At 29.8% G+C, this 26,444-nt stretch overlaps 2 protein-coding genes across 2 annotated transcripts; both read left to right on the top strand.

Annotated features, from left to right (window-relative positions):
• On the top strand, positions 1-23,505 carry LOC100215907 (uncharacterized). The gene is made up of 41 exons (XM_065816310.1): positions 1-241; positions 6,916-7,086; positions 7,227-7,529; positions 7,818-7,940; positions 8,080-8,385; positions 8,768-8,947; positions 9,089-9,391; positions 9,496-9,618; positions 9,763-10,068; positions 10,451-10,630; positions 10,772-11,074; positions 11,179-11,301; positions 11,446-11,751; positions 12,134-12,313; positions 12,455-12,757; positions 12,862-12,984; positions 13,129-13,434; positions 13,817-13,996; positions 14,138-14,440; positions 14,545-14,667; positions 14,812-15,117; positions 15,500-15,679; positions 15,821-16,123; positions 16,228-16,350; positions 16,495-16,800; positions 17,183-17,362; positions 17,504-17,806; positions 17,911-18,033; positions 18,178-18,483; positions 18,866-19,045; positions 19,187-19,489; positions 19,594-19,716; positions 19,861-20,166; positions 20,549-20,728; positions 20,870-21,172; positions 21,277-21,399; positions 21,544-21,849; positions 22,234-22,414; positions 22,557-22,859; positions 22,967-23,090; positions 23,239-23,505. The coding sequence occupies exons 1-38, from the start codon at positions 187-189 to the stop codon at positions 22,392-22,394; spliced, it is 8,415 nt and encodes a 2,804-aa protein (XP_065672382.1). The 5' UTR covers positions 1-186; the 3' UTR covers positions 22,395-22,414; positions 22,557-22,859; positions 22,967-23,090; positions 23,239-23,505.
• Positions 23,070-26,442, top strand: LOC136089702 (uncharacterized). Its single transcript, XM_065815762.1, has 10 exons — positions 23,070-23,090; positions 23,239-23,545; positions 23,663-23,717; positions 23,892-24,098; positions 24,257-24,558; positions 24,662-24,784; positions 24,929-25,234; positions 25,617-25,796; positions 25,938-26,240; positions 26,345-26,442. The coding sequence occupies exons 1-10, from the start codon at positions 23,070-23,072 to the stop codon at positions 26,440-26,442; spliced, it is 1,902 nt and encodes a 633-aa protein (XP_065671834.1).
• The last annotated feature ends 2 nt before the right edge of the window (positions 26,443-26,444 follow it).

Raw genomic sequence — 26,444 nt, 5'->3', positions numbered from 1 at the left:
TGATCATTTGAAATCATTTAACAATATTGTGCACAAAAATTATTCGTTTGAATATAAGGATATCCAGGTTATGAAACACGGGTCTTTATAAACAGCGAATCTTTTATTTGAAGTTCAAAACTTTGTAGGGAATTATAAACGTTTGAAGTTTTTGGAAACGTTACTACCTTTCGCGTAAATTTTATAATGAATACGCTTTTGCTGTTATTGGTAGTGATAAATGCAGCATATTTTGTAGAAGGTAACTTATAGTTATGTAGAAACTTATCATATTTTATTGAAAAATTTTTATAGGAAGAAATTTTATAATTATATGTGTTATTACAGTATTTATGTTAATATAATATTTTTTATAAGTAAATGCGTTGAGACTACATCGGTCGCCAACGTTGTTTTTTTATCTTTTTGGTTACATATGCGACGTTACCAACAATCAAACAAACTTTAGCACAACGTTGTATTTTAAGCTAGAGAAGTGTAACAATTTACGTTGATTCAACGTTGTATTTTTAGTTGGCACAGCGTGTGTGTGTGTGTGTGTGTGTGTGTGTGTGTGTGTGTGTGTGTGTGTGTGTGAGTGAGTGAGTGTGTGTATGTGTGTGTGTGTATATAATTGCGGATAACAATACTGAGAAATGGCGACAATTAAATTTTTATTTGCTTGATTACATTGGACCAACGTTAATCCAAATACATTGAATCAACGTTATATACATTAGAACAACGACGTTTTTAAATACGTTAGACCAACGTAATAGTGCAAGTTGTTTATAGTCGCGTTGGTATTAATGCTTTTATTAAGCACATTACATAGGATGAACGTTTAATTTGCATCGGAAAAAAGAGCCAACGTTTGCGATTGTTTTTCATAGGTTGGTCTAATGTAACTGTGCTATCCAGCTAGCATACATACGTTGGTAAATTGTTAGAATAAAGTTGCGAGTTACGTTGGCACAACATCGGTTGCCAACGTTGTTTTTATATCATTTTGGTTACAATTGCAACGTCGCCAACAACAAAAATCCAACGTTGGCACAATGTTGGATTTTAAGTTGGAGAAGTGTAATATTTTACGTTGATACTTTAAGAACATTGAGCACTCTATTTGTAGAATACACTAACATAATTTATATATATATATATATATATATATATATATATATATATATATATATATATTATATATATATATATATATATATATATATATATATATATATATATATATATATATATATATATATATATATATATATATATATATATATATATATATATATATATATATATATATATATATATATATATATATATATATATATATTCTAGATAAATAATCATAAACAGTTTTAACAAAACTACAAAAAGTTTTAAATAGTTGTGAAGAGTTATATATAAAATCAAAAACATGTTTGAAAAAGTTTAAAACTCAAAATCATTAACTTTTTCACGTAACTTTATAAACGTTCTGTAAATACATTTTTAATATTTGCAATTACAAAATTACAACCCTCTTTTCTTCAACTATCTGCCACCATTTTGCAGTGCACAATCTCGCCTATCCCTTAAGTAGCGCGTTTCGTGCTGCTCTAATAGCGCTACTTATTTTTATCCCCCAGAATTATGCTGATTCAAAATTGTATAAACACGTAGCACAGTGGGTCAGAATTCGCTTTTACTGGAAAAAATTCATAACTAATTTCATATTAACTAAAATTAGCATGAATACTCATACGCTTATAATGCGCTTCTCATGGAACTGTTATTTTTTTATCTTGCTGCAATGGATACCTTATTTTGCTTAGCAACCACCTATTTTTGTTATTTGCTGATATTTTACGAGTGTTATGTTCACTAAACTTGGTGTGAGTACCAATATGAGGTCGTGCTTCTTGTAAAAGTTACTATTTTTTATTTAGTTGCTTAGTAACAAGATACTTTCCTCAGTTACATAGGAGTAAATTGATTTTTGAGTAAGTTCTATCGGATTTTCTACTCACCTTTTTTGAATAACAATTAAAGATTTAGACAATTAATGTTTTAGCAAAAATAAAAACAAAAAAAAAATGCAAAAAAACCTTGACAATTTGAAATTACATCCAAAATTAACAAAACAAAAGTTTGAAGATTAAGCAGTTGTAAAAACATCTGAAAAAATCTTTTTTTGTTCGGTGGTTCATTTACGCATTGATGAAAAAACAGGGTCACTGGAAACAAAAGTTTATTTATCAGATTAGTATTTTTTGCTCTTCTGGATGTTTTTCGGCTGAAATTTTATGAAGACTTTCTTTCAAACCTCTTTTTGGACATAAGTCCTATGAGTAATGTAAGTCTTTGAACTATGTCATGTCCATATATCAATATTTTGTGCACAGATTGAACCTAATATTGAATCTAATACCACGAACAAAGGAAAATATAGTCTAACAGTGTCAAAACAATAATCCTTCAAATTTAAGCAATCTGTTTCATATCATGAATATAGTGTTACCAAGATAATATAAAATGTGAAAATAAGGTTTTGATCAAATCCTTTTTCAGAATTTCAGCAGTTTATTCCTATGCTACAAAAGCACATCTTGAAGTATTGTCGTCGTTGTTTGTTTCATAACCACCACTTTTGGTAAAATTAATAACAAGTCCCACTTTATAAAATCAGTCTGAACCTTTTGTTTAGTCCCAGATACCTTTCGTTTGTGTTCTTTAGATCTTGCTTGTGACTTTCCTGTTTCTTTTTGCATGCAATTTACAAAATCATCTCAAAAAGTTAAATACATGCATGGCGATTGGAAAAACCATATTTGAATTCTCTGTGAGTATAATCGGTACTAAGGATATTTTTGGAGAGACACCACACACTGAACAACATTGGGATGAATTGGTTATTCTAGATAATATCGTTTGAACCTTTCTTTTAATCATTGTAAGTTCAACAATACAATTTACTTCAATAGAAAATCAGCAACCCAGTAAACACACAAACGTCTACTAAACGTCAAAACAACGTTTCAACAAAACGTTCAGATTTGGTCAATTATCCGTTTAGAATGAAATCCAGATTAACGTTTAGAACAAACGTCCATAAAACGTCTATATTCAAACGTATTTTAGACGTCTATTATAGGATTATTATACGTATATAAAGCGTTTAGATTTTGTCTAATTTACATTTAAATCTAGTCTAATTAACGTATATAAAGCGTTTAGATTTAGTCTAAGTAAACGTATATTAAACTTGTCTATTAGTTTCTTTGCTTTAGTTAACGTAAATTTAATTTATTTAAGCTTTAAAACTAATATAAGTTAAAATTACGTTGTAACTTTTTAACTTTATATAAGTAATAAGAGCTATATAGGTCATGAAATTTATAAATAGGATATAGTTGTTAAAAGTAATAAAATTTATAAATAAGATATAGTTATAAAAGACCTGGTCTTATTTTTTATATTTTTTATAACTATTATAATATGTTTATAAACTTTTATACTATACTACTTATACTATAATTTTATTTTATAAAACTATGTATAAAGTATAATTTTATATAAAACATTTTCATATAGTGGGGAGTTAAAGAAAAAATGTTTGTGCACTGTGCTTGTTTATGTTTCGATAATTAAAAAAAATTAAATGATCAAGCTTTTGGCAGTGGAAATATTATATTAAAAAATTTCTATCAAATATTTTTTAAATATCATCTCAGGAGAAAATAAAAGTTTACATTAATATTAAGATTGTTTATAAAATTAATAAACTCATAAACAAATATTTTCGATCACTGATTTATGTATTATCAAAAATCCTCCTTGAATACCGTCTACCACTTGTTTATCATGCACCTGTTTGTGCAACATCATCTTCTACATTCTTATCCTGATCGTCTTATTTCGTAACCTGATTTGTAACCGCAAAAAACTATTTTAATTAAAATAATTTTAATGTACATTCATAAAATAAAATTAGAATTACACAGAACAACTTTACATATAGAGGATTTTCTGAATGGAAGTTTCCAAAATTTCCTGCACCATCCATGTTTATTTTTGACAAAAATAAAAATTGGAAAATTTCAAAAGTTGCGCCATATCATATGCAGTGGCTTTTACCAGCTCTGTTCAACCAATTTTCTTTAGCAAATGTAACTAAATTAAGCTAATATGCATCTAAATTTAAAAAATTAAAAAATTTATTTATTAAACCTCTTAATTAATGCAAAGATGAATACCTACTGCTACACTATCCAACTAACGCTTACAAAATGAATTTAAACTGTTTATAAAACTTACGAAAAAAGTTCTTGCAGCAGGACTTTCATAACGAGAAACCAGCAACTCATATTTTTTAACTTTGTCAATGTTGCAATCAATAATTTCTAAAACATCTGAGTCCATTAAGTTGATGGCATTTAGGAAGGTAGATTGTCGCGATAAGAGATTTTTAACTTTTTAGCTTCCGACACTCGTTTATTATTTATTAATCAGTCGTTCTGCTTTCAGTTGTTGTAAGGAAGTGAATCTTGTAAACGCATTTAAATTAATTATTTAGCCAATAAAAAGTAATTTTTTAATAATTTTTTTTATTTCGTTTTAATTATGCCTATTTAAACCGCGTGACTTAAGCTGTTATGTGAGTCTTCTAACCAATGGCTATATTGCTATATTATAATATAATAAACGTTTATTAAACGTCGATCAAACGTTTAGAATAACAACTTATATTAGTCAATATTGTAAACGTTTGATTGACGTTTAATAAACGTATAAATTAAAAGATTTAAAGCGTAGATTTTAAATCTATAAATGTTTACGTTTAATTAAGGTCGATTATGGATTTACAATATTGACTAATGTAAGTCGATATTCTAAACGTTAAATCGACGTTTAGTAAACGTATATATAAAAAAGTTTGAAATATACATTTCAAATCAAGCGTCAATTTTTAGTCAATAATAGGTCGCTAAACGTTTTATCTATTTTTCGACCGATTTCGATTAAATATTGACCAATTCTAAACCAATCTGTGTTTACTGGGAAACGTCTAATAAAACCATACCCAAACTTTTTATCTCACTTTTAATATACTGATCTTCTTCGAGCACTGATTCCTTGGACTCGTTTTTGCTTGTAACTAAATTACTTACAACTAACAAAAATATGTTGTTGCTTTGCTATCCAAAGTAAGATATCTAAGGCAGCCAATTAAAATATGATCGTAATAAGAAGTATGAATCTCATTTTAACACATTTGCCCAATACAGTGTACATAACGCAAATAAAAAACTGTTAAAATAACGTTAACCTATATAACAACAACCTATTTTTACATATAGGTTGTTGTAATGCAAAATTAGGTACTATAGCAGCCAAATTAAAACATGAATTCCGACGAGGACTTAAGGGGACGAGCAATCGATTCAAGCATCATGTAGCTCAATATAGTGTGCATAGCGCAAATAAAAAACTGTTAAAGTAACGTTAACCTATATAACAACAACATATAGGTTGTTGTTATGCAAAATTAGGTACTATAGCAACCAAATTAAAACATGAATTCCGAACGACGACTTAAGGGGACGAGCAATCGATTCAAGCATCATATAGCTCAAATAAAAATTAGAGAGCATGTGGCAAGTTGTGTCTTATAATGTATAAGTAATTAGTTATAGTGTAGCAAAAAATATTTTCTAAATATTTTTTTTTAAATCTGTTATCTTCACAGATGTATTCGAAATATCACACAACGTTGATCTCACCGAAATTACTTAAATTACTTATAATTTTTTTTTTCAAGCCTTAATATTCAAATTCTCAGAGTTCCCGTAACTAAGGGATTTAATATAAATGAAATTCCAATAAATTTATCTAAATATATATAGAAACTAAAATTAAATAAATTTTAGTGATTAGACAAGTAAACTTTTCCGATTTTCTCCACATACATTTTTAAAGTCCAAATATCGGAATATTTGTGCCATCGGAAAAAATTCAATTTTTGCACTTCGAGTGTTCTTGATTTGCAGAGTAGAATTCTATTTTCAACTTTAACTACACTAACCAAAATTTTTAAGTCCTTAATCTCTGACCCAAAATATGCATACATCAACTGACCCCTAAGTGTTGATTTATGCACATTTAATTACGCTTATCCTTATATGTCATTTGATGTATGCACATCTAAATAGATTGATGTATGTACATTCTTTAGTTGCTGAATATGTACATTATTTGAATGTCTGTACAATTTTAAATAATGTACATAATGTACCTACATTATTTAAATCGTTGTATAAAATTCAATGTTTCGATGTATGTACATCTAAATAAATGTATGTACATCTAAAAGGTCCAAGGAAAAATTTTATTTAAGAAATACTCATAAAAATATTATTCAATTGAATCTAAAAACTGAGTTGCATAATTAAGAAAAGATTTTCTGAATGATTAAAAACAGTGTTAAACAATGTTTTCAAAAAGATACAGCATTATCAGTGTATTTTTAAACTTTAATATAAAATCAGAGTACTTTCCTAAAATTATTAAATTCAGCAAAAAATATTTTTTAAAGATGATTATGTAAAAAAAAAAAAAAAATTAAAAATAAAAGTTAAATTTTTGAAAATTTAACGAATTTTAAAATATTTCAATTATAGTCTCTTTAGAAAAAATAACAAGAAAAGTCTTTATAATTCTTGAATAAGTTGCATATCTGTATAGTTGATCTTGATTGGTTCAAAATATTTCAAGACAAGACCAATTTAGCTTTGTGCAACTTAGTCTTAACTTGTTTTGACTTGCTAAAAAGCAGTTAAAAAAAATCTTGGAGATCCTTATTAAATACAATAAATATTTTTTTTTTTACACATTAACTTAACAAGCAACTGATTTCTGAGAAGAAAATTTTTTAAATATTAACAGCACGTAAAAGACATTATTCGTATGATTCAAACAGCAAACCAAGCCCACAATACATTGACAAAATCTATTCATTTGAATCGAATAACTATCCACAACATAGACTTGGTGTCAGGAGTGACGCAACAGCAGCTATTATTTTATACGGCATTGAGGAATTCCGCATTGTTAAAGGTAGGCTTGATTAATTAACTTCAAATTGTCTAACAAATTTTTACATTTGTTTTTGTTCATTCATTTTTTAATTTTGTCAACTACTCTTTCTTAAACTCTTTCATACACCAATTTATAACATAAAAACAATTATGTTTTAGCGCTAAATGGAAGAGTTAATTCAATTTCCATACAGTCCTTAGTAGACAGCAACAAGTATTTACGACATCAGAATTTTATTCTCAAACTGCATTCAGTAGAAAATTCTAAACTCTTTAAAAATGATGCTTCATTTATCATTCATAATGATAAATATTACTCAAACTACATTTCACTTGAATCCACAAATTATCCTGGTTATTTTCTTAGACACCAAGATTATACTTTAAAATTACATAAAGAAGAGCCTTTATCAGAACTTTACAAAAGAGATGCTAGCTTCAGACTGGTTCAGCTGGGAATTAGTAAGTATTTTTTTAAATCAATATGTTATAGATATTTTTTTTGTTAATATAGATATACATTTGATATGCATCTAAAGTTTTTAAAAAAAAATAATGATGTTTTAGGAATATTTTAGAAGGTAGAGATGCTTCTGCCCCCAAATATTTTTATCAACTAGTTCCTCCTTCACCCATGCCTTTATTATTATAATCATAAGAAGGTTTTATAATTGTTTTCTTTATAAATTGTAATTTTTAAAAGCAATTTCAATCACGAGTTTAGCAATTTTTTTCTTTTTAATTTAAAAGCTCTTATTGGAAAGCAATTTTCATTTCAATCTATCAACTACCCTCTATATCGAATTGGCATTAAAAGTGACGATACTGCAGCTATTGTTTTAAATAGCCAGGATGGATTTCGCATTGTAAAAGGTATTTTAGGGAATTTAATAACTGTATATAAACTTAACTAACATTGCTTCCAAGAGTAAACAAATGTAAGTAAGCTTAAATTGATAACAAAAGACATAAACTATTTTTTTAACTGTACATAAAAATTATTATTTTTTAGCACTTAATGGGCGGGCTGATTCTGTTTCTTTTCAATCAATTAAAGATGAAAAAAAGTATTTACGTCATCAAAATTTTATTCTCAAATTGCACAAAGTAGATCTCATTTCTGAGTTGTTTAAAAATGATGCTTCTTTTATCATTCGCAACAATTATTATTACCCAAACTATATTTCATTTGAATCCACAAATTATCCTGGCTACTTTCTCAGACACCAAGATTATACTATAAAATTGCATAAAGAAGAACCTCTAGTTGAACTCTTTAGAAAAGATGCAAGTTTTATGCCGTTGCAACTAGAACTTTGTAAGTTGACTATATGTGAAATAGTTCACTTTTTACTCGCTAATGTTTGTTTTATTATTATTATTTTTTTTCCTTTTTAATATATTCTGTAAATCAACCTAATCTTATCTATCTAGGTGTGAATGATTTTTTTATTTTACGCTGCGTTTTTGTTCGTTTGTTTGTTTGCTAGTAAAACTATCACTTTAGTTTGATTATTTCGTGAACTCGATGCTTAAAACAGTAATTGCTAATAGAGAGTCAAAAATGTTTCTGCACTTTTATTTTTCAATTTCTGTAAAGTTTTTTAATTAAAACTATAAAATGTGTTGTGTATATGCTTCATACTGTTTATGTAGTTGTGCTTGCAATATTTTAACATGCATTAAAAATTTGCTTAAAGCATCGATAACAACACGAATTGAAGAGGTTACTTCGGTCGAAATAGAAAAGAAGTTAAGCTTTATTGGTCAAGCTTTTTCGTTAGAATCAATCAACTACCCACAATATAGAATTGGTGTTAGAGATGATTCATCTGCAGCTATACTTTTGTTTGGTGTTGAAGAGTTCCGCATTGTCAAAGGTAGATGTTTTAGAAAATATTTGAACACAAACAAGCGTTCAAATGTTATAAAATTTTTCTAAGTAGTATTCTTTTGATAGTAAAAAACAAAGTGAAAAGTTATAGTCCAACTGAGTAAAAAAACAAACAAATATTTTTTAGCATTGAATGGAAAAGAGGATGCTGTTTCTCTTCAGTCAGTAGTAGAAAGCAACAAGTACCTGCGTCATCAAAATTTTATTCTCAAGTTACACTCAATAGATAACTCAGAACTCTTCAAAAACGATGCTTCTTTTATCATTCGTAACGATAAATATTACACCGGCTACATTTCATTTGAATCTACAAATTACCCAGGTTATTTTCTCAGACATCAAGACTATACGGTGAAATTGCACAAGGAAGAGCCATCTGTGGAACTGTACAGAAAAGATGCAAGCTTTAAGCTGGTTCAGTTGGGTGTTTGTAAGTTGAATTTAGAATTGTTTTCTTTAGTTAGTAAACGGTAGTTTTTAAATGTCTCATAATAGCACTCGATTTATTTCAATATTTTACCTCTATTTTGAAAGCTCTTATTGGAAAGCAATTTTCGTTTCAATCTATCAACTACCCGCAATATCAAATTGGCATTAAAAGCGACGATACTGCAGCTATTGTTTTAAATAGCCAGGATGGATTTCGCGTTGTTAAAGGTGCTTTTTTTATGAATTAACTTTGAAATTGAATGAGCAGGAAATCAAATTAAACAGCTTTACAAAATTATAAGACGTTTTTTGTTTGTTTGGTTTTTAAATACAATTTAAATCCATATTGATTATGCGTTTTGATTTTATTAGCTCTTAACGGCCGAGCTGATTCTGTTTCCTTTCAATCGATTAAAGACGAGAAGAAGTACTTGCGCCACCAGAATTTCATTCTCAAGTTACACCCTGTTGATCTCAGTTCTGAGTTGTTCAAAAATGATGCCTCTTTTATTGTTCGTAAGGGTTATTATTTCCCAGGTTTCGTTTCGTTTGAATCCACAAATTATCCTGGCTACTTTCTCAGACACCAAGATTATACTATAAAATTGCATAAAGAAGAACCTCTAGTTGAACTCTTTAGAAAAGATGCAAGTTTTATGCCGTTGCAACTAGAACTTTGTAAGTTGACTATATGTGAAATAGTTCACTTTTTACTCGCTAATGTTTGTTTTATTATTATTATTTTTTTTCCTTTTTAATATATTCTGTAAATCAACCTAATCTTATCTATCTAGGTGTGAATGATTTTTTTATTTTACGCTGCGTTTTTGTTCGTTTGTTTGTTTGCTAGTAAAACTATCACTTTAGTTTGATTATTTCGTGAACTCGATGCTTAAAACAGTAATTGCTAATAGAGAGTCAAAAATGTTTCTGCACTTTTATTTTTCAATTTCTGTAAAGTTTTTTAATTAAAACTATAAAATGTGTTGTGTATATGCTTCATACTGTTTATGTAGTTGTGCTTGCAATATTTTAACATGCATTAAAAATTTGCTTAAAGCATCGATAACAACACGAATTGAAGAGGTTACTTCGGTCGAAATAGAAAAGAAGTTAAGCTTTATTGGTCAAGCTTTTTCGTTAGAATCAATCAACTACCCACAATATAGAATTGGTGTTAGAGATGATTCATCTGCAGCTATACTTTTGTTTGGTGTTGAAGAGTTCCGCATTGTCAAAGGTAGATGTTTTAGAAAATATTTGAACACAAACAAGCGTTCAAATGTTATAAAATTTTTCTAAGTAGTATTCTTTTGATAGTAAAAAACAAAGTGAAAAGTTATAGTCCAACTGAGTAAAAAAACAAACAAATATTTTTTAGCATTGAATGGAAAAGAGGATGCTGTTTCTCTTCAGTCAGTAGTAGAAAGCAACAAGTACCTGCGTCATCAAAATTTTATTCTCAAGTTACACTCAATAGATAACTCAGAACTCTTCAAAAACGATGCTTCTTTTATCATTCGTAACGATAAATATTACACCGGCTACATTTCATTTGAATCTACAAATTACCCAGGTTATTTTCTCAGACATCAAGACTATACGGTGAAATTGCACAAGGAAGAGCCATCTGTGGAACTGTACAGAAAAGATGCAAGCTTTAAGCTGGTTCAGTTGGGTGTTTGTAAGTTGAATTTAGAATTGTTTTCTTTAGTTAGTAAACGGTAGTTTTTAAATGTCTCATAATAGCACTCGATTTATTTCAATATTTTACCTCTATTTTGAAAGCTCTTATTGGAAAGCAATTTTCGTTTCAATCTATCAACTACCCGCAATATCAAATTGGCATTAAAAGCGACGATACTGCAGCTATTGTTTTAAATAGCCAGGATGGATTTCGCGTTGTTAAAGGTGCTTTTTTTATGAATTAACTTTGAAATTGAATGAGCAGGAAATCAAATTAAACAGCTTTACAAAATTATAAGACGTTTTTTGTTTGTTTGGTTTTTAAATACAATTTAAATCCATATTGATTATGCGTTTTGATTTTATTAGCTCTTAACGGCCGAGCTGATTCTGTTTCCTTTCAATCGATTAAAGACGAGAAGAAGTACTTGCGCCACCAGAATTTCATTCTCAAGTTACACCCTGTTGATCTCAGTTCTGAGTTGTTCAAAAATGATGCCTCTTTTATTGTTCGTAAGGGTTATTATTTCCCAGGTTTCGTTTCGTTTGAATCCACAAATTATCCTGGCTACTTTCTCAGACACCAAGATTATACTATAAAATTGCATAAAGAAGAACCTCTAGTTGAACTCTTTAGAAAAGATGCAAGTTTTATGCCGTTGCAACTAGAACTTTGTAAGTTGACTATATGTGAAATAGTTCACTTTTTACTCGCTAATGTTTGTTTTATTATTATTATTTTTTTTCCTTTTTAATATATTCTGTAAATCAACCTAATCTTATCTATCTAGGTGTGAATGATTTTTTTATTTTACGCTGCGTTTTTGTTCGTTTGTTTGTTTGCTAGTAAAACTATCACTTTAGTTTGATTATTTCGTGAACTCGATGCTTAAAACAGTAATTGCTAATAGAGAGTCAAAAATGTTTCTGCACTTTTATTTTTCAATTTCTGTAAAGTTTTTTAATTAAAACTATAAAATGTGTTGTGTATATGCTTCATACTGTTTATGTAGTTGTGCTTGCAATATTTTAACATGCATTAAAAATTTGCTTAAAGCATCGATAACAACACGAATTGAAGAGGTTACTTCGGTCGAAATAGAAAAGAAGTTAAGCTTTATTGGTCAAGCTTTTTCGTTAGAATCAATCAACTACCCACAATATAGAATTGGTGTTAGAGATGATTCATCTGCAGCTATACTTTTGTTTGGTGTTGAAGAGTTCCGCATTGTCAAAGGTAGATGTTTTAGAAAATATTTGAACACAAACAAGCGTTCAAATGTTATAAAATTTTTCTAAGTAGTATTCTTTTGATAGTAAAAAACAAAGTGAAAAGTTATAGTCCAACTGAGTAAAAAAACAAACAAATATTTTTTAGCATTGAATGGAAAAGAGGATGCTGTTTCTCTTCAGTCAGTAGTAGAAAGCAACAAGTACCTGCGTCATCAAAATTTTATTCTCAAGTTACACTCAATAGATAACTCAGAACTCTTCAAAAACGATGCTTCTTTTATCATTCGTAACGATAAATATTACACCGGCTACATTTCATTTGAATCTACAAATTACCCAGGTTATTTTCTCAGACATCAAGACTATACGGTGAAATTGCACAAGGAAGAGCCATCTGTGGAACTGTACAGAAAAGATGCAAGCTTTAAGCTGGTTCAGTTGGGTGTTTGTAAGTTGAATTTAGAATTGTTTTCTTTAGTTAGTAAACGGTAGTTTTTAAATGTCTCATAATAGCACTCGATTTATTTCAATATTTTACCTCTATTTTGAAAGCTCTTATTGGAAAGCAATTTTCGTTTCAATCTATCAACTACCCGCAATATCAAATTGGCATTAAAAGCGACGATACTGCAGCTATTGTTTTAAATAGCCAGGATGGATTTCGCGTTGTTAAAGGTGCTTTTTTTATGAATTAACTTTGAAATTGAATGAGCAGGAAATCAAATTAAACAGCTTTACAAAATTATAAGACGTTTTTTGTTTGTTTGGTTTTTAAATACAATTTAAATCCATATTGATTATGCGTTTTGATTTTATTAGCTCTTAACGGCCGAGCTGATTCTGTTTCCTTTCAATCGATTAAAGACGAGAAGAAGTACTTGCGCCACCAGAATTTCATTCTCAAGTTACACCCTGTTGATCTCAGTTCTGAGTTGTTCAAAAATGATGCCTCTTTTATTGTTCGTAAGGGTTATTATTTCCCAGGTTTCGTTTCGTTTGAATCCACAAATTATCCTGGCTACTTTCTCAGACACCAAGATTATACTATAAAATTGCATAAAGAAGAACCTCTAGTTGAACTCTTTAGAAAAGATGCAAGTTTTATGCCGTTGCAACTAGAACTTTGTAAGTTGACTATATGTGAAATAGTTCACTTTTTACTCGCTAATGTTTGTTTTATTATTATTATTTTTTTTCCTTTTTAATATATTCTGTAAATCAACCTAATCTTATCTATCTAGGTGTGAATGATTTTTTTATTTTACGCTGCGTTTTTGTTCGTTTGTTTGTTTGCTAGTAAAACTATCACTTTAGTTTGATTATTTCGTGAACTCGATGCTTAAAACAGTAATTGCTAATAGAGAGTCAAAAATGTTTCTGCACTTTTATTTTTCAATTTCTGTAAAGTTTTTTAATTAAAACTATAAAATGTGTTGTGTATATGCTTCATACTGTTTATGTAGTTGTGCTTGCAATATTTTAACATGCATTAAAAATTTGCTTAAAGCATCGATAACAACACGAATTGAAGAGGTTACTTCGGTCGAAATAGAAAAGAAGTTAAGCTTTATTGGTCAAGCTTTTTCGTTAGAATCAATCAACTACCCACAATATAGAATTGGTGTTAGAGATGATTCATCTGCAGCTATACTTTTGTTTGGTGTTGAAGAGTTCCGCATTGTCAAAGGTAGATGTTTTAGAAAATATTTGAACACAAACAAGCGTTCAAATGTTATAAAATTTTTCTAAGTAGTATTCTTTTGATAGTAAAAAACAAAGTGAAAAGTTATAGTCCAACTGAGTAAAAAAACAAACAAATATTTTTTAGCATTGAATGGAAAAGAGGATGCTGTTTCTCTTCAGTCAGTAGTAGAAAGCAACAAGTACCTGCGTCATCAAAATTTTATTCTCAAGTTACACTCAATAGATAACTCAGAACTCTTCAAAAACGATGCTTCTTTTATCATTCGTAACGATAAATATTACACCGGCTACATTTCATTTGAATCTACAAATTACCCAGGTTATTTTCTCAGACATCAAGACTATACGGTGAAATTGCACAAGGAAGAGCCATCTGTGGAACTGTACAGAAAAGATGCAAGCTTTAAGCTGGTTCAGTTGGGTGTTTGTAAGTTGAATTTAGAATTGTTTTCTTTAGTTAGTAAACGGTAGTTTTTAAATGTCTCATAATAGCACTCGATTTATTTCAATATTTTACCTCTATTTTGAAAGCTCTTATTGGAAAGCAATTTTCGTTTCAATCTATCAACTACCCGCAATATCAAATTGGCATTAAAAGCGACGATACTGCAGCTATTGTTTTAAATAGCCAGGATGGATTTCGCGTTGTTAAAGGTGCTTTTTTTATGAATTAACTTTGAAATTGAATGAGCAGGAAATCAAATTAAACAGCTTTACAAAATTATAAGACGTTTTTTGTTTGTTTGGTTTTTAAATACAATTTAAATCCATATTGATTATGCGTTTTGATTTTATTAGCTCTTAACGGCCGAGCTGATTCTGTTTCCTTTCAATCGATTAAAGACGAGAAGAAGTACTTGCGCCACCAGAATTTCATTCTCAAGTTACACCCTGTTGATCTCAGTTCTGAGTTGTTCAAAAATGATGCCTCTTTTATTGTTCGTAAGGGTTATTATTTCCCAGGTTTCGTTTCGTTTGAATCCACAAATTATCCTGGCTACTTTCTCAGACACCAAGATTATACTATAAAATTGCATAAAGAAGAACCTCTAGTTGAACTCTTTAGAAAAGATGCAAGTTTTATGCCGTTGCAACTAGAACTTTGTAAGTTGACTATATGTGAAATAGTTCACTTTTTACTCGCTAATGTTTGTTTTATTATTATTATTTTTTTTCCTTTTTAATATATTCTGTAAATCAACCTAATCTTATCTATCTAGGTGTGAATGATTTTTTTATTTTACGCTGCGTTTTTGTTCGTTTGTTTGTTTGCTAGTAAAACTATCACTTTAGTTTGATTATTTCGTGAACTCGATGCTTAAAACAGTAATTGCTAATAGAGAGTCAAAAATGTTTCTGCACTTTTATTTTTCAATTTCTGTAAAGTTTTTTAATTAAAACTATAAAATGTGTTGTGTATATGCTTCATACTGTTTATGTAGTTGTGCTTGCAATATTTTAACATGCATTAAAAATTTGCTTAAAGCATCGATAACAACACGAATTGAAGAGGTTACTTCGGTCGAAATAGAAAAGAAGTTAAGCTTTATTGGTCAAGCTTTTTCGTTAGAATCAATCAACTACCCACAATATAGAATTGGTGTTAGAGATGATTCATCTGCAGCTATACTTTTGTTTGGTGTTGAAGAGTTCCGCATTGTCAAAGGTAGATGTTTTAGAAAATATTTGAACACAAACAAGCGTTCAAATGTTATAAAATTTTTCTAAGTAGTATTCTTTTGATAGTAAAAAACAAAGTGAAAAGTTATAGTCCAACTGAGTAAAAAAACAAACAAATATTTTTTAGCATTGAATGGAAAAGAGGATGCTGTTTCTCTTCAGTCAGTAGTAGAAAGCAACAAGTACCTGCGTCATCAAAATTTTATTCTCAAGTTACACTCAATAGATAACTCAGAACTCTTCAAAAACGATGCTTCTTTTATCATTCGTAACGATAAATATTACACCGGCTACATTTCATTTGAATCTACAAATTACCCAGGTTATTTTCTCAGACATCAAGACTATACGGTGAAATTGCACAAGGAAGAGCCATCTGTGGAACTGTACAGAAAAGATGCAAGCTTTAAGCTGGTTCAGTTGGGTGTTTGTAAGTTGAATTTAGAATTGTTTTCTTTAGTTAGTAAACGGTAGTTTTTAAATGTCTCATAATAGCACTCGATTTATTTCAATATTTTACCTCTATTTTGAAAGCTCTTATTGGAAAGCAATTTTCGTTTCAATCTATCAACTACCCGCAATATCAAATTGGCATTAAAAGCGACGATACTGCAGCTATTGTTTTAAATAGCCAGGATGGATTTCGCGTTGTTAAAGGTGCTTTTTTTATGAATTAACTTTGAAATTGAATGAGCAGGAAATCAAATTAAACAGCTTTACAAAATTATAAGACGTTTTTTGTTTGTTTGGTTTTTAAATACAATTTAAATCCATATTGATTATGCGTTTTGATTTTATTAGCTCTTAACGGCCGAGCTGATTCTGTTTCCTTTCAATCGATTAAAGACGAGAAGAAGTACTTGCGCCACCAGAATTTCATTCTCAAGTTACACCCTGTTGATCTCAGTTCTGAGTTGTTCAAAAATGATGCCTCTTTTATTGTTCGTAAGGGTTATTATTTCCCAGGTTTCGTTTCGTTTGAATCCACAAATTATCCTGGCTACTTTCTCAGACACCAAGATTATACTATAAAATTGCATAAAGAAGAACCTCTAGTTGAACTCTTTAGAAAAGATGCAAGTTTTATGCCGTTGCAACTAGAACTTTGTAAGTTGACTATATGTGAAATAGTTCACTTTTTACTCGCTAATGTTTGTTTTATTATTATTATTTTTTTTCCTTTTTAATATATTCTGTAAATCAACCTAATCTTATCTATCTAGGTGTGAATGATTTTTTTATTTTACGCTGCGTTTTTGTTCGTTTGTTTGTTTGCTAGTAAAACTATCACTTTAGTTTGATTATTTCGTGAACTCGATGCTTAAAACAGTAATTGCTAATAGAGAGTCAAAAATGTTTCTGCACTTTTATTTTTCAATTTCTGTAAAGTTTTTTAATTAAAACTATAAAATGTGTTGTGTATATGCTTCATACTGTTTATGTAGTTGTGCTTGCAATATTTTAACATGCATTAAAAATTTGCTTAAAGCATCGATAACAACACGAATTGAAGAGGTTACTTCGGTCGAAATAGAAAAGAAGTTAAGCTTTATTGGTCAAGCTTTTTCGTTAGAATCAATCAACTACCCACAATATAGAATTGGTGTTAGAGATGATTCATCTGCAGCTATACTTTTGTTTGGTGTTGAAGAGTTCCGCATTGTCAAAGGTAGATGTTTTAGAAAATATTTGAACACAAACAAGCGTTCAAATGTTATAAAATTTTTCTAAGTAGTATTCTTTTGATAGTAAAAAACAAAGTGAAAAGTTATAGTCCAACTGAGTAAAAAAACAAACAAATATTTTTTAGCATTGAATGGAAAAGAGGATGCTGTTTCTCTTCAGTCAGTAGTAGAAAGCAACAAGTACCTGCGTCATCAAAATTTTATTCTCAAGTTACACTCAATAGATAACTCAGAACTCTTCAAAAACGATGCTTCTTTTATCATTCGTAACGATAAATATTACACCGGCTACATTTCATTTGAATCTACAAATTACCCAGGTTATTTTCTCAGACATCAAGACTATACGGTGAAATTGCACAAGGAAGAGCCATCTGTGGAACTGTACAGAAAAGATGCAAGCTTTAAGCTGGTTCAGTTGGGTGTTTGTAAGTTGAATTTAGAATTGTTTTCTTTAGTTAGTAAACGGTAGTTTTTAAATGTCTCATAATAGCACTCGATTTATTTCAATATTTTACCTCTATTTTGAAAGCTCTTATTGGAAAGCAATTTTCGTTTCAATCTATCAACTACCCGCAATATCAAATTGGCATTAAAAGCGACGATACTGCAGCTATTGTTTTAAATAGCCAGGATGGATTTCGCGTTGTTAAAGGTGCTTTTTTTATGAATTAACTTTGAAATTGAATGAGCAGGAAATCAAATTAAACAGCTTTACAAAATTATAAGACGTTTTTTGTTTGTTTGGTTTTTAAATACAATTTAAATCCATATTGATTATGCGTTTTGATTTTATTAGCTCTTAACGGCCGAGCTGATTCTGTTTCCTTTCAATCGATTAAAGACGAGAAGAAGTACTTGCGCCACCAGAATTTCATTCTCAAGTTACACCCTGTTGATCTCAGTTCTGAGTTGTTCAAAAATGATGCCTCTTTTATTGTTCGTAAGGGTTATTATTTCCCAGGTTTCGTTTCGTTTGAATCCACAAATTATCCTGGCTACTTTCTCAGACACCAAGATTATACTATAAAATTGCATAAAGAAGAACCTCTAGTTGAACTCTTTAGAAAAGATGCAAGTTTTATGCCGTTGCAACTAGAACTTTGTAAGTTGACTATATGTGAAATAGTTCACTTTTTACTCGCTAATGTTTGTTTTATTATTATTATTTTTTTTCCTTTTTAATATATTCTGTAAATCAACCTAATCTTATCTATCTAGGTGTGAATGATTTTTTTATTTTACGCTGCGTTTTTGTTCGTTTGTTTGTTTGCTAGTAAAACTATCACTTTAGTTTGATTATTTCGTGAACTCGATGCTTAAAACAGTAATTGCTAATAGAGAGTCAAAAATGTTTCTGCACTTTTATTTTTCAATTTCTGTAAAGTTTTTTAATTAAAACTATAAAATGTGTTGTGTATATGCTTCATACTGTTTATGTAGTTGTGCTTGCAATATTTTAACATGCATTAAAAATTTGCTTAAAGCATCGATAACAACACGAATTGAAGAGGTTACTTCGGTCGAAATAGAAAAGAAGTTAAGCTTTATTGGTCAAGCTTTTTCGTTAGAATCAATCAACTACCCACAATATAGAATTGGTGTTAGAGATGATTCATCTGCAGCTATACTTTTGTTTGGTGTTGAAGAGTTCCGCATTGTCAAAGGTAGATGTTTTAGAAAATATTTGAACACAAACAAGCGTTCAAATGTTATAAAATTTTTCTAAGTAGTATTCTTTTGATAGTAAAAAACAAAGTGAAAAGTTATAGTCCAACTGAGTAAAAAAACAAACAAATATTTTTTAGCATTGAATGGAAAAGAGGATGCTGTTTCTCTTCAGTCAGTAGTAGAAAGCAACAAGTACCTGCGTCATCAAAATTTTATTCTCAAGTTACACTCAATAGATAACTCAGAACTCTTCAAAAACGATGCTTCTTTTATCATTCGTAACGATAAATATTACACCGGCTACATTTCATTTGAATCTACAAATTACCCAGGTTATTTTCTCAGACATCAAGACTATACGGTGAAATTGCACAAGGAAGAGCCATCTGTGGAACTGTACAGAAAAGATGCAAGCTTTAAGCTGGTTCAGTTGGGTGTTTGTAAGTTGAATTTAGAATTGTTTTCTTTAGTTAGTAAACGGTAGTTTTTAAATGTCTCATAATAGCACTCGATTTATTTCAATATTTTACCTCTATTTTGAAAGCTCTTATTGGAAAGCAATTTTCGTTTCAATCTATCAACTACCCGCAATATCAAATTGGCATTAAAAGCGACGATACTGCAGCTATTGTTTTAAATAGCCAGGATGGATTTCGCGTTGTTAAAGGTGCTTTTTTTATGAATTAACTTTGAAATTGAATGAGCAGGAAATCAAATTAAACAGCTTTACAAAATTATAAGACGTTTTTTGTTTGTTTGGTTTTTAAATACAATTTAAATCCATATTGATTATGCGTTTTGATTTTATTAGCTCTTAACGGCCGAGCTGATTCTGTTTCCTTTCAATCGATTAAAGACGAGAAGAAGTACTTGCGCCACCAGAATTTCATTCTCAAGTTACACCCTGTTGATCTCAGTTCTGAGTTGTTCAAAAATGATGCCTCTTTTATTGTTCGTAAGGGTTATTATTTCCCAGGTTTCGTTTCGTTTGAATCCACAAATTATCCTGGCTACTTTCTCAGACACCAAGATTATACTATAAAATTGCATAAAGAAGAACCTCTAGTTGAACTCTTTAGAAAAGATGCAAGTTTTATGCCGTTGCAACTAGAACTTTGTAAGTTGACTATATGTGAAATAGTTCACTTTTTACTCGCTAATGTTTGTTTTATTATTATTATTTTTTTTCCTTTTTAATATATTCTGTAAATCAACCTAATCTTATCTATCTAGGTGTGAATGATTTTTTTATTTTACGCTGCGTTTTTGTTCGTTTGTTTGTTTGCTAGTAAAACTATCACTTTAGTTTGATTATTTCGTGAACTCGATGCTTAAAACAGTAATTGCTAATAGAGAGTCAAAAATGTTTCTGCACTTTTATTTTTCAATTTCTGTAAAGTTTTTTAATTAAAACTATAAAATGTGTTGTGTATATGCTTCATACTGTTTATGTAGTTGTGCTTGCAATATTTTAACATGCATTAAAAATTTGCTTAAAGCATCGATAACAACACGAATTGAAGAGGTTACTTCGGTCGAAATAGAAAAGAAGTTAAGCTTTATTGGTCAAGCTTTTTCGTTAGAATCAATCAACTACCCACAATATAGAATTGGTGTTAGAGATGATTCATCTGCAGCTATACTTTTGTTTGGTGTTGAAGAGTTCCGCATTGTCAAAGGTAGATGTTTTAGAAAATATTTGAACACAAACAAGCGTTCAAATGTTATAAAATTTTTCTAAGTAGTATTCTTTTGATAGTAAAAAACAAAGTGAAAAGTTATAGTCCAACTGAGTAAAAAAACAAACAAATATTTTTTAGCATTGAATGGAAAAGAGGATGCTGTTTCTCTTCAGTCAGTAGTAGAAAGCAACAAGTACCTGCGTCATCAAAATTTTATTCTCAAGTTACACTCAATAGATAACTCAGAACTCTTCAAAAACGATGCTTCTTTTATCATTCGTAACGATAAATATTACACCGGCTACATTTCATTTGAATCTACAAATTACCCAGGTTATTTTCTCAGACATCAAGACTATACGGTGAAATTGCACAAGGAAGAGCCATCTGTGGAACTGTACAGAAAAGATGCAAGCTTTAAGCTGGTTCAGTTGGGTGTTTGTAAGTTGAATTTAGAATTGTTTTCTTTAGTTAGTAAACGGTAGTTTTTAAATGTCTCATAATAGCACTCGATTTATTTCAATATTTTACCTCTATTTTGAAAGCTCTTATTGGAAAGCAATTTTCGTTTCAATCTATCAACTACCCGCAATATCAAATTGGCATTAAAAGCGACGATACTGCAGCTATTGTTTTAAATAGCCAGGATGGATTTCGCGTTGTTAAAGGTGCTTTTTTTATGAATTAACTTTGAAATTGAATGAGCAGGAAATCAAATTAAACAGCTTTACAAAATTATAAGACGTTTTTTGTTTGTTTGGTTTTTAAATACAATTTAAATCCATATTGATTATGCGTTTTGATTTTATTAGCTCTTAACGGCCGAGCTGATTCTGTTTCCTTTCAATCGATTAAAGACGAGAAGAAGTACTTGCGCCACCAGAATTTCATTCTCAAGTTACACCCTGTTGATCTCAGTTCTGAGTTGTTCAAAAATGATGCCTCTTTTATTGTTCGTAAGGGTTATTATTTCCCAGGTTTCGTTTCGTTTGAATCCACAAATTATCCTGGCTACTTTCTCAGACACCAAGATTATACTATAAAATTGCATAAAGAAGAACCTCTAGTTGAACTCTTTAGAAAAGATGCAAGTTTTATGCCGTTGCAACTAGAACTTTGTAAGTTGACTATATCTGAAATAGTCCACTTTTTACTCGCTAATGTTTGTTTTATTATTATTATTTTTTTTTCCTTTTTAATATATTCTGTAAATCAACCTAATCTTATCTATCTAGGTGTGAATGATTTTTTTATTTTACGCTGCGTTTTTGTTCGTTTGTTTGTTTGCTAGTAAAACTATCACTTTAGTTTGATTATTTCGTGAACTCGATGCTTAAAAACAGTAATTGCTAATAGAGAGTCAAAAATGTTTCTGCACTTTTATTTTTCAATTTCTGTAAAGTTTTTTAATTAAAACTATAAAATGTGTTGTGTATATGCTTCATACTGTTTATGTAGTTGTGCTTGCAATATTTTAACATGCATTAAAAATTTGCTTAAAGCATCGATAACAACACGAATTGAAGAGGTTACTTCGGTCGAAATAGAAAAGAAGTTAAGCTTTATTGGTCAAGCTTTTTCGTTAGAATCAATCAACTACCCACAATATAGAATTGGTGTTAGAGATGATTCATCTGCAGCTATACTTTTGTTTTGGTGTTGAAGAGTTCCGCATTGTCAAAGGTAGATGTTTTAGAAAATATTTTGAACACAAACAAGCGTTCAAATGTTATAAAATTTTTCTAAGTAGTATTCTTTTGATAGTAAAAAACAAAGTGAAAAGTTATAGTCCAACTGAGTAAAAAAACAAACAAATATTTTTTAGCATTGAATGGAAAAGAGGATGCTGTTTCTCTTCAGTCAGTAGTAGAAAGCAACAAGTACCTGCGTCATCAAAATTTTATTCTCAAGTTACACTCAATAGATAACTCAGAACTCTTCAAAAACGATGCTTCTTTTATCATTCGTAACGATAAATATTACACCGGCTACATTTCATTTGAATCTACAAATTACCCAGGTTATTTTCTCAGACATCAAGACTATACGGTGAAATTGCACAAGGAAGAGCCATCTGTGGAACTGTACAGAAAAGATGCAAGCTTTAAGCTGGTTCAGTTGGGTGTTTGTAAGTTGAATTTAGAAATTGTTTTCTTTAGTTAGTAAAACGGTAGTTTTTTAAATGTCTCATAATAGCACTCGATTTATTTCAATATTTTACCTCTATTTTGAAAGCTCTTATTGGAAAGCAATTTTCGTTTCAATTCTATCAACTACCCGCAATATAAAATTGGCATTAAAAGCGACGATACTGCAGCTATAGTTTTAAATAGACAGGATGGATTTCGCGTTGTTAAAGGTGCTTTTTTTTATGAATTAACTTTGAAATTGAATGAGCCAGGAAATCAAATTAAACAGCTTTACAAAATTATAAGACGTTTTTTGTTTGTTTGGTTTTTTAAATACAATTTAAATCCATATTGATTATGCGTTTTTGATTTTATTAGCTCTTAACGGACGAGATTATTCTGTTTCCTTTCAATCGATTAAAAGACGAGAAGAAGTACTTGCGCCACCAGAATTTCATTCTCAAGTTACACCCTGTTGATCTCAGTTCTGAGTTGTTCAAAAATGATGCCTCTTTTATTGTTCGTAAGGGTTATTATTTCCCAGGTTTCGTTTCGTTTGAATCCACAAATTATCCTGGCTACTTTCTCAGACACCAAGATTATACTATAAAATTGCATAAAGAAGAACCTCTAGTTGAACTCTTTAGAAAAGATGCAAGTTTTATGCCGTTGCAACTAGAACTTTGTAAGTTGACTATATGTGAAATAGTTCACTTTTTACTCGCTAATGTTTGTTTTATTATTATTATTTTTTTTTCCTTTTTAATATATTCTGTAAATCAACCTAATCTTATCTATCTAGGTGTGAATGATTTTTTTATTTTACGCTGCGTTTTTGTTCGTTTGTTTGTTTGCTAGTAAAACTATCACTTTAGTTTGATTATTTCGTGAACTCGATGCTTAAAAACAGTAATTTGCTAATAGAGAGTCAAAAAATGTTTCTGCACTTTTTATTTTTTTCAATTTCTGTAAAGTTTTTTAATTAAAACTATAAAATGTGTTGTGTATATGCTTCATACTGGTTTATGTAGTTGTGCTTGCAATATTTTAACATGCATTAAAAATTTGCTTAAAGCATCGATAACAACACGAATTGAAGAGGTTACTTCGGTCGAAATAGAAAAGAAGTTAAGCTTTATTGGTCAAGCTTTTTCGTTAGAATCAATCAACTACCCACAATATAGAATTGGTGTTAGAGATGATTCATCTGCAGCTATACTTTTGTTTGGTGTTGAAGAGTTCCGCATTGTCAAAGGTAGATGTTTTAGAAAATATTTGAACACAAACAAGCGTTCAAATGTTATAAAATTTTTCTAAGTAGTATTCTTTTGATAGTAAAAAACAAAGTGAAAAGTTATAGTCCAACTGAGTAAAAAAACAAACAAATATTTTTTAGCATTGAATGGAAAAGAGGATGCTGTTTCTCTCAGTCAGTAGTAGAAAGCAACAAGTACCTGCGTCATCAAAATTTTATTCTCAAGTTACACTCAATAGATAACTCAGAACTCTTCAAAAACGATGCTTCTTTTATCATTCGTAACGATAAATATTACACCGGCTACATTTCATTTGAATCTACAAATTACCCAGGTTATTTTCTCAGACATCAAGACTATACGGTGAAATTGCACAAGGAAGAGCCATCTGTGGAACTGTACAGAAAAGATGCAAGCTTTAAGCTGGTTCAGTTGGGTGTTTGTAAGTTGAATTTAGAATTGTTTTCTTAGTTAGTAAACGGTAGTTTTTAAATGTCTCATAATAGCACTCGATTTATTTCAATATTTTACCTCTATTTTGAAAGCTCTTATTGGAAAGCAATTTTCGTTTCAATCTATCAACTACCCGCAATATCAAATTGGCATTAAAAGCGACGATACTGCAGCTATTGTTTTAAATAGCCAGGATGGATTTCGCGTTGTTAAAGGTGCTTTTTTTATGAATTAACTTTGAAATTGAATGAGCAGGAAATCAAATTAAACAGCTTTACAAAATTATAAGACGTTTTTTGTTTGTTTGGTTTTTAAATACAATTTAAATCCATATTGATTATGCGTTTTGATTTTATTAGCTCTTAACGGCCGAGCTGATTCTGTTTCCTTTCAATCGATTAAAGACGAGAAGAAGTACTTGCGCCACCAGAATTTCATTCTCAAGTTACACCCTGTTGATCTCAGTTCTGAGTTGTTCAAAAATGATGCCTCTTTTATTGTTCGTAAGGGTTATTATTTCCCAGGTTTCGTTTCGTTTGAATCCACAAATTATCCTGGCTACTTTCTCAGACACCAAGATTATACTATAAAATTGCATAAAGAAGAACCTCTAGTTGAACTCTTTAGAAAAGATGCAAGTTTTATGCCGTTGCAACTAGAACTTTGTAAGTTGACTATATGTGAAATAGTTCACTTTTTACTCGCTAATGTTTGTTTTATTATTATTATTTTTTTTCCTTTTTAATATATTCTGTAAATCAACCTAATCTTATCTATCTAGGTGTGAATGATTTTTTTATTTTACGCTGCGTTTTTGTTCGTTTGTTTGTTTGCTAGTAAAACTATCACTTTAGTTTGATTATTTCGTGAACTCGATGCTTAAAACAGTAATTGCTAATAGAGAGTCAAAAATGTTTCTGCACTTTTATTTTTCAATTTCTGTAAAGTTTTTTAATTAAAACTATAAAATGTGTTGTGTATATGCTTCATACTGTTTATGTAGTTGTGCTTGCAATATTTTAACATGCATTAAAAATTTGCTTAAAGCATCGATAACAACACGAATTGAAGAGGTTACTCGGGTGGAAATAGAAAAGAAGTTAAGCTTTATTGGTCAAGCTTTTTCGTTAGAATCAATCAACTACCCACAATATAGAATTGGTGTTAGAGATGATTCATCTGCAGCTATACTTTTGTTTGGTGTTGAAGAGTTCCGCATTGTCAAAGGTAGATGTTTTAGAAAATATTTGAACACAAACAAGCGTTCAAATGTTATAAAATTTTTCTAAGTAGTATTCTTTTGATAGTAAAAAACAAAGTGAAAAGTTATAGTCCAACTGAGTAAAAAAACAAACAAATATTTTTTAGCATTGAATGGAAAAGAGGATGCTGTTTCTCTTCAGTCAGTAGTAGAAAGCAACAAGTACCTGCGTCATCAAAATTTTATTCTCAAGTTACACTCAATAGATAACTCAGAACTCTTCAAAAACGATGCTTCTTTTATCATTCGTAACGATAAATATTACACCGGCTACATTTCATTTGAATCTACAAATTACCCAGGTTATTTTCTCAGACATCAAGACTATACGGTGAAATTGCACAAGGAAGAGCCATCTGTGGAACTGTACAGAAAAGATGCAAGCTTTAAGCTGGTTCAGTTGGGTGTTTGTAAGTTGAATTTAGAATTGTTTTCTTTAGTTAGTAAACGGTAGTTTTTAAATGTCTCATAATAGCACTCGATTTATTTCAATATTTTACCTCTATTTTGAAAGCTCTTATTGGAAAGCAATTTTCGTTTCAATCTATCAACTACCCGCAATATCAAATTGGCATTAAAAGCGACGATTTTGCCAGCTATTATGAGCGGTAAGA

The sequence above is a fragment of the Hydra vulgaris genome, chromosome 13 (genome assembly GCF_038396675.1).
Source record: "Hydra vulgaris chromosome 13, alternate assembly HydraT2T_AEP".
In the NCBI taxonomy this organism is placed as follows: Eukaryota; Metazoa; Cnidaria; class Hydrozoa; order Anthoathecata; family Hydridae; genus Hydra; species Hydra vulgaris.
The sequence above is the reverse complement of the archived record's forward strand: the minus strand, read 5'-3'. Positions and strand labels throughout refer to the sequence as shown.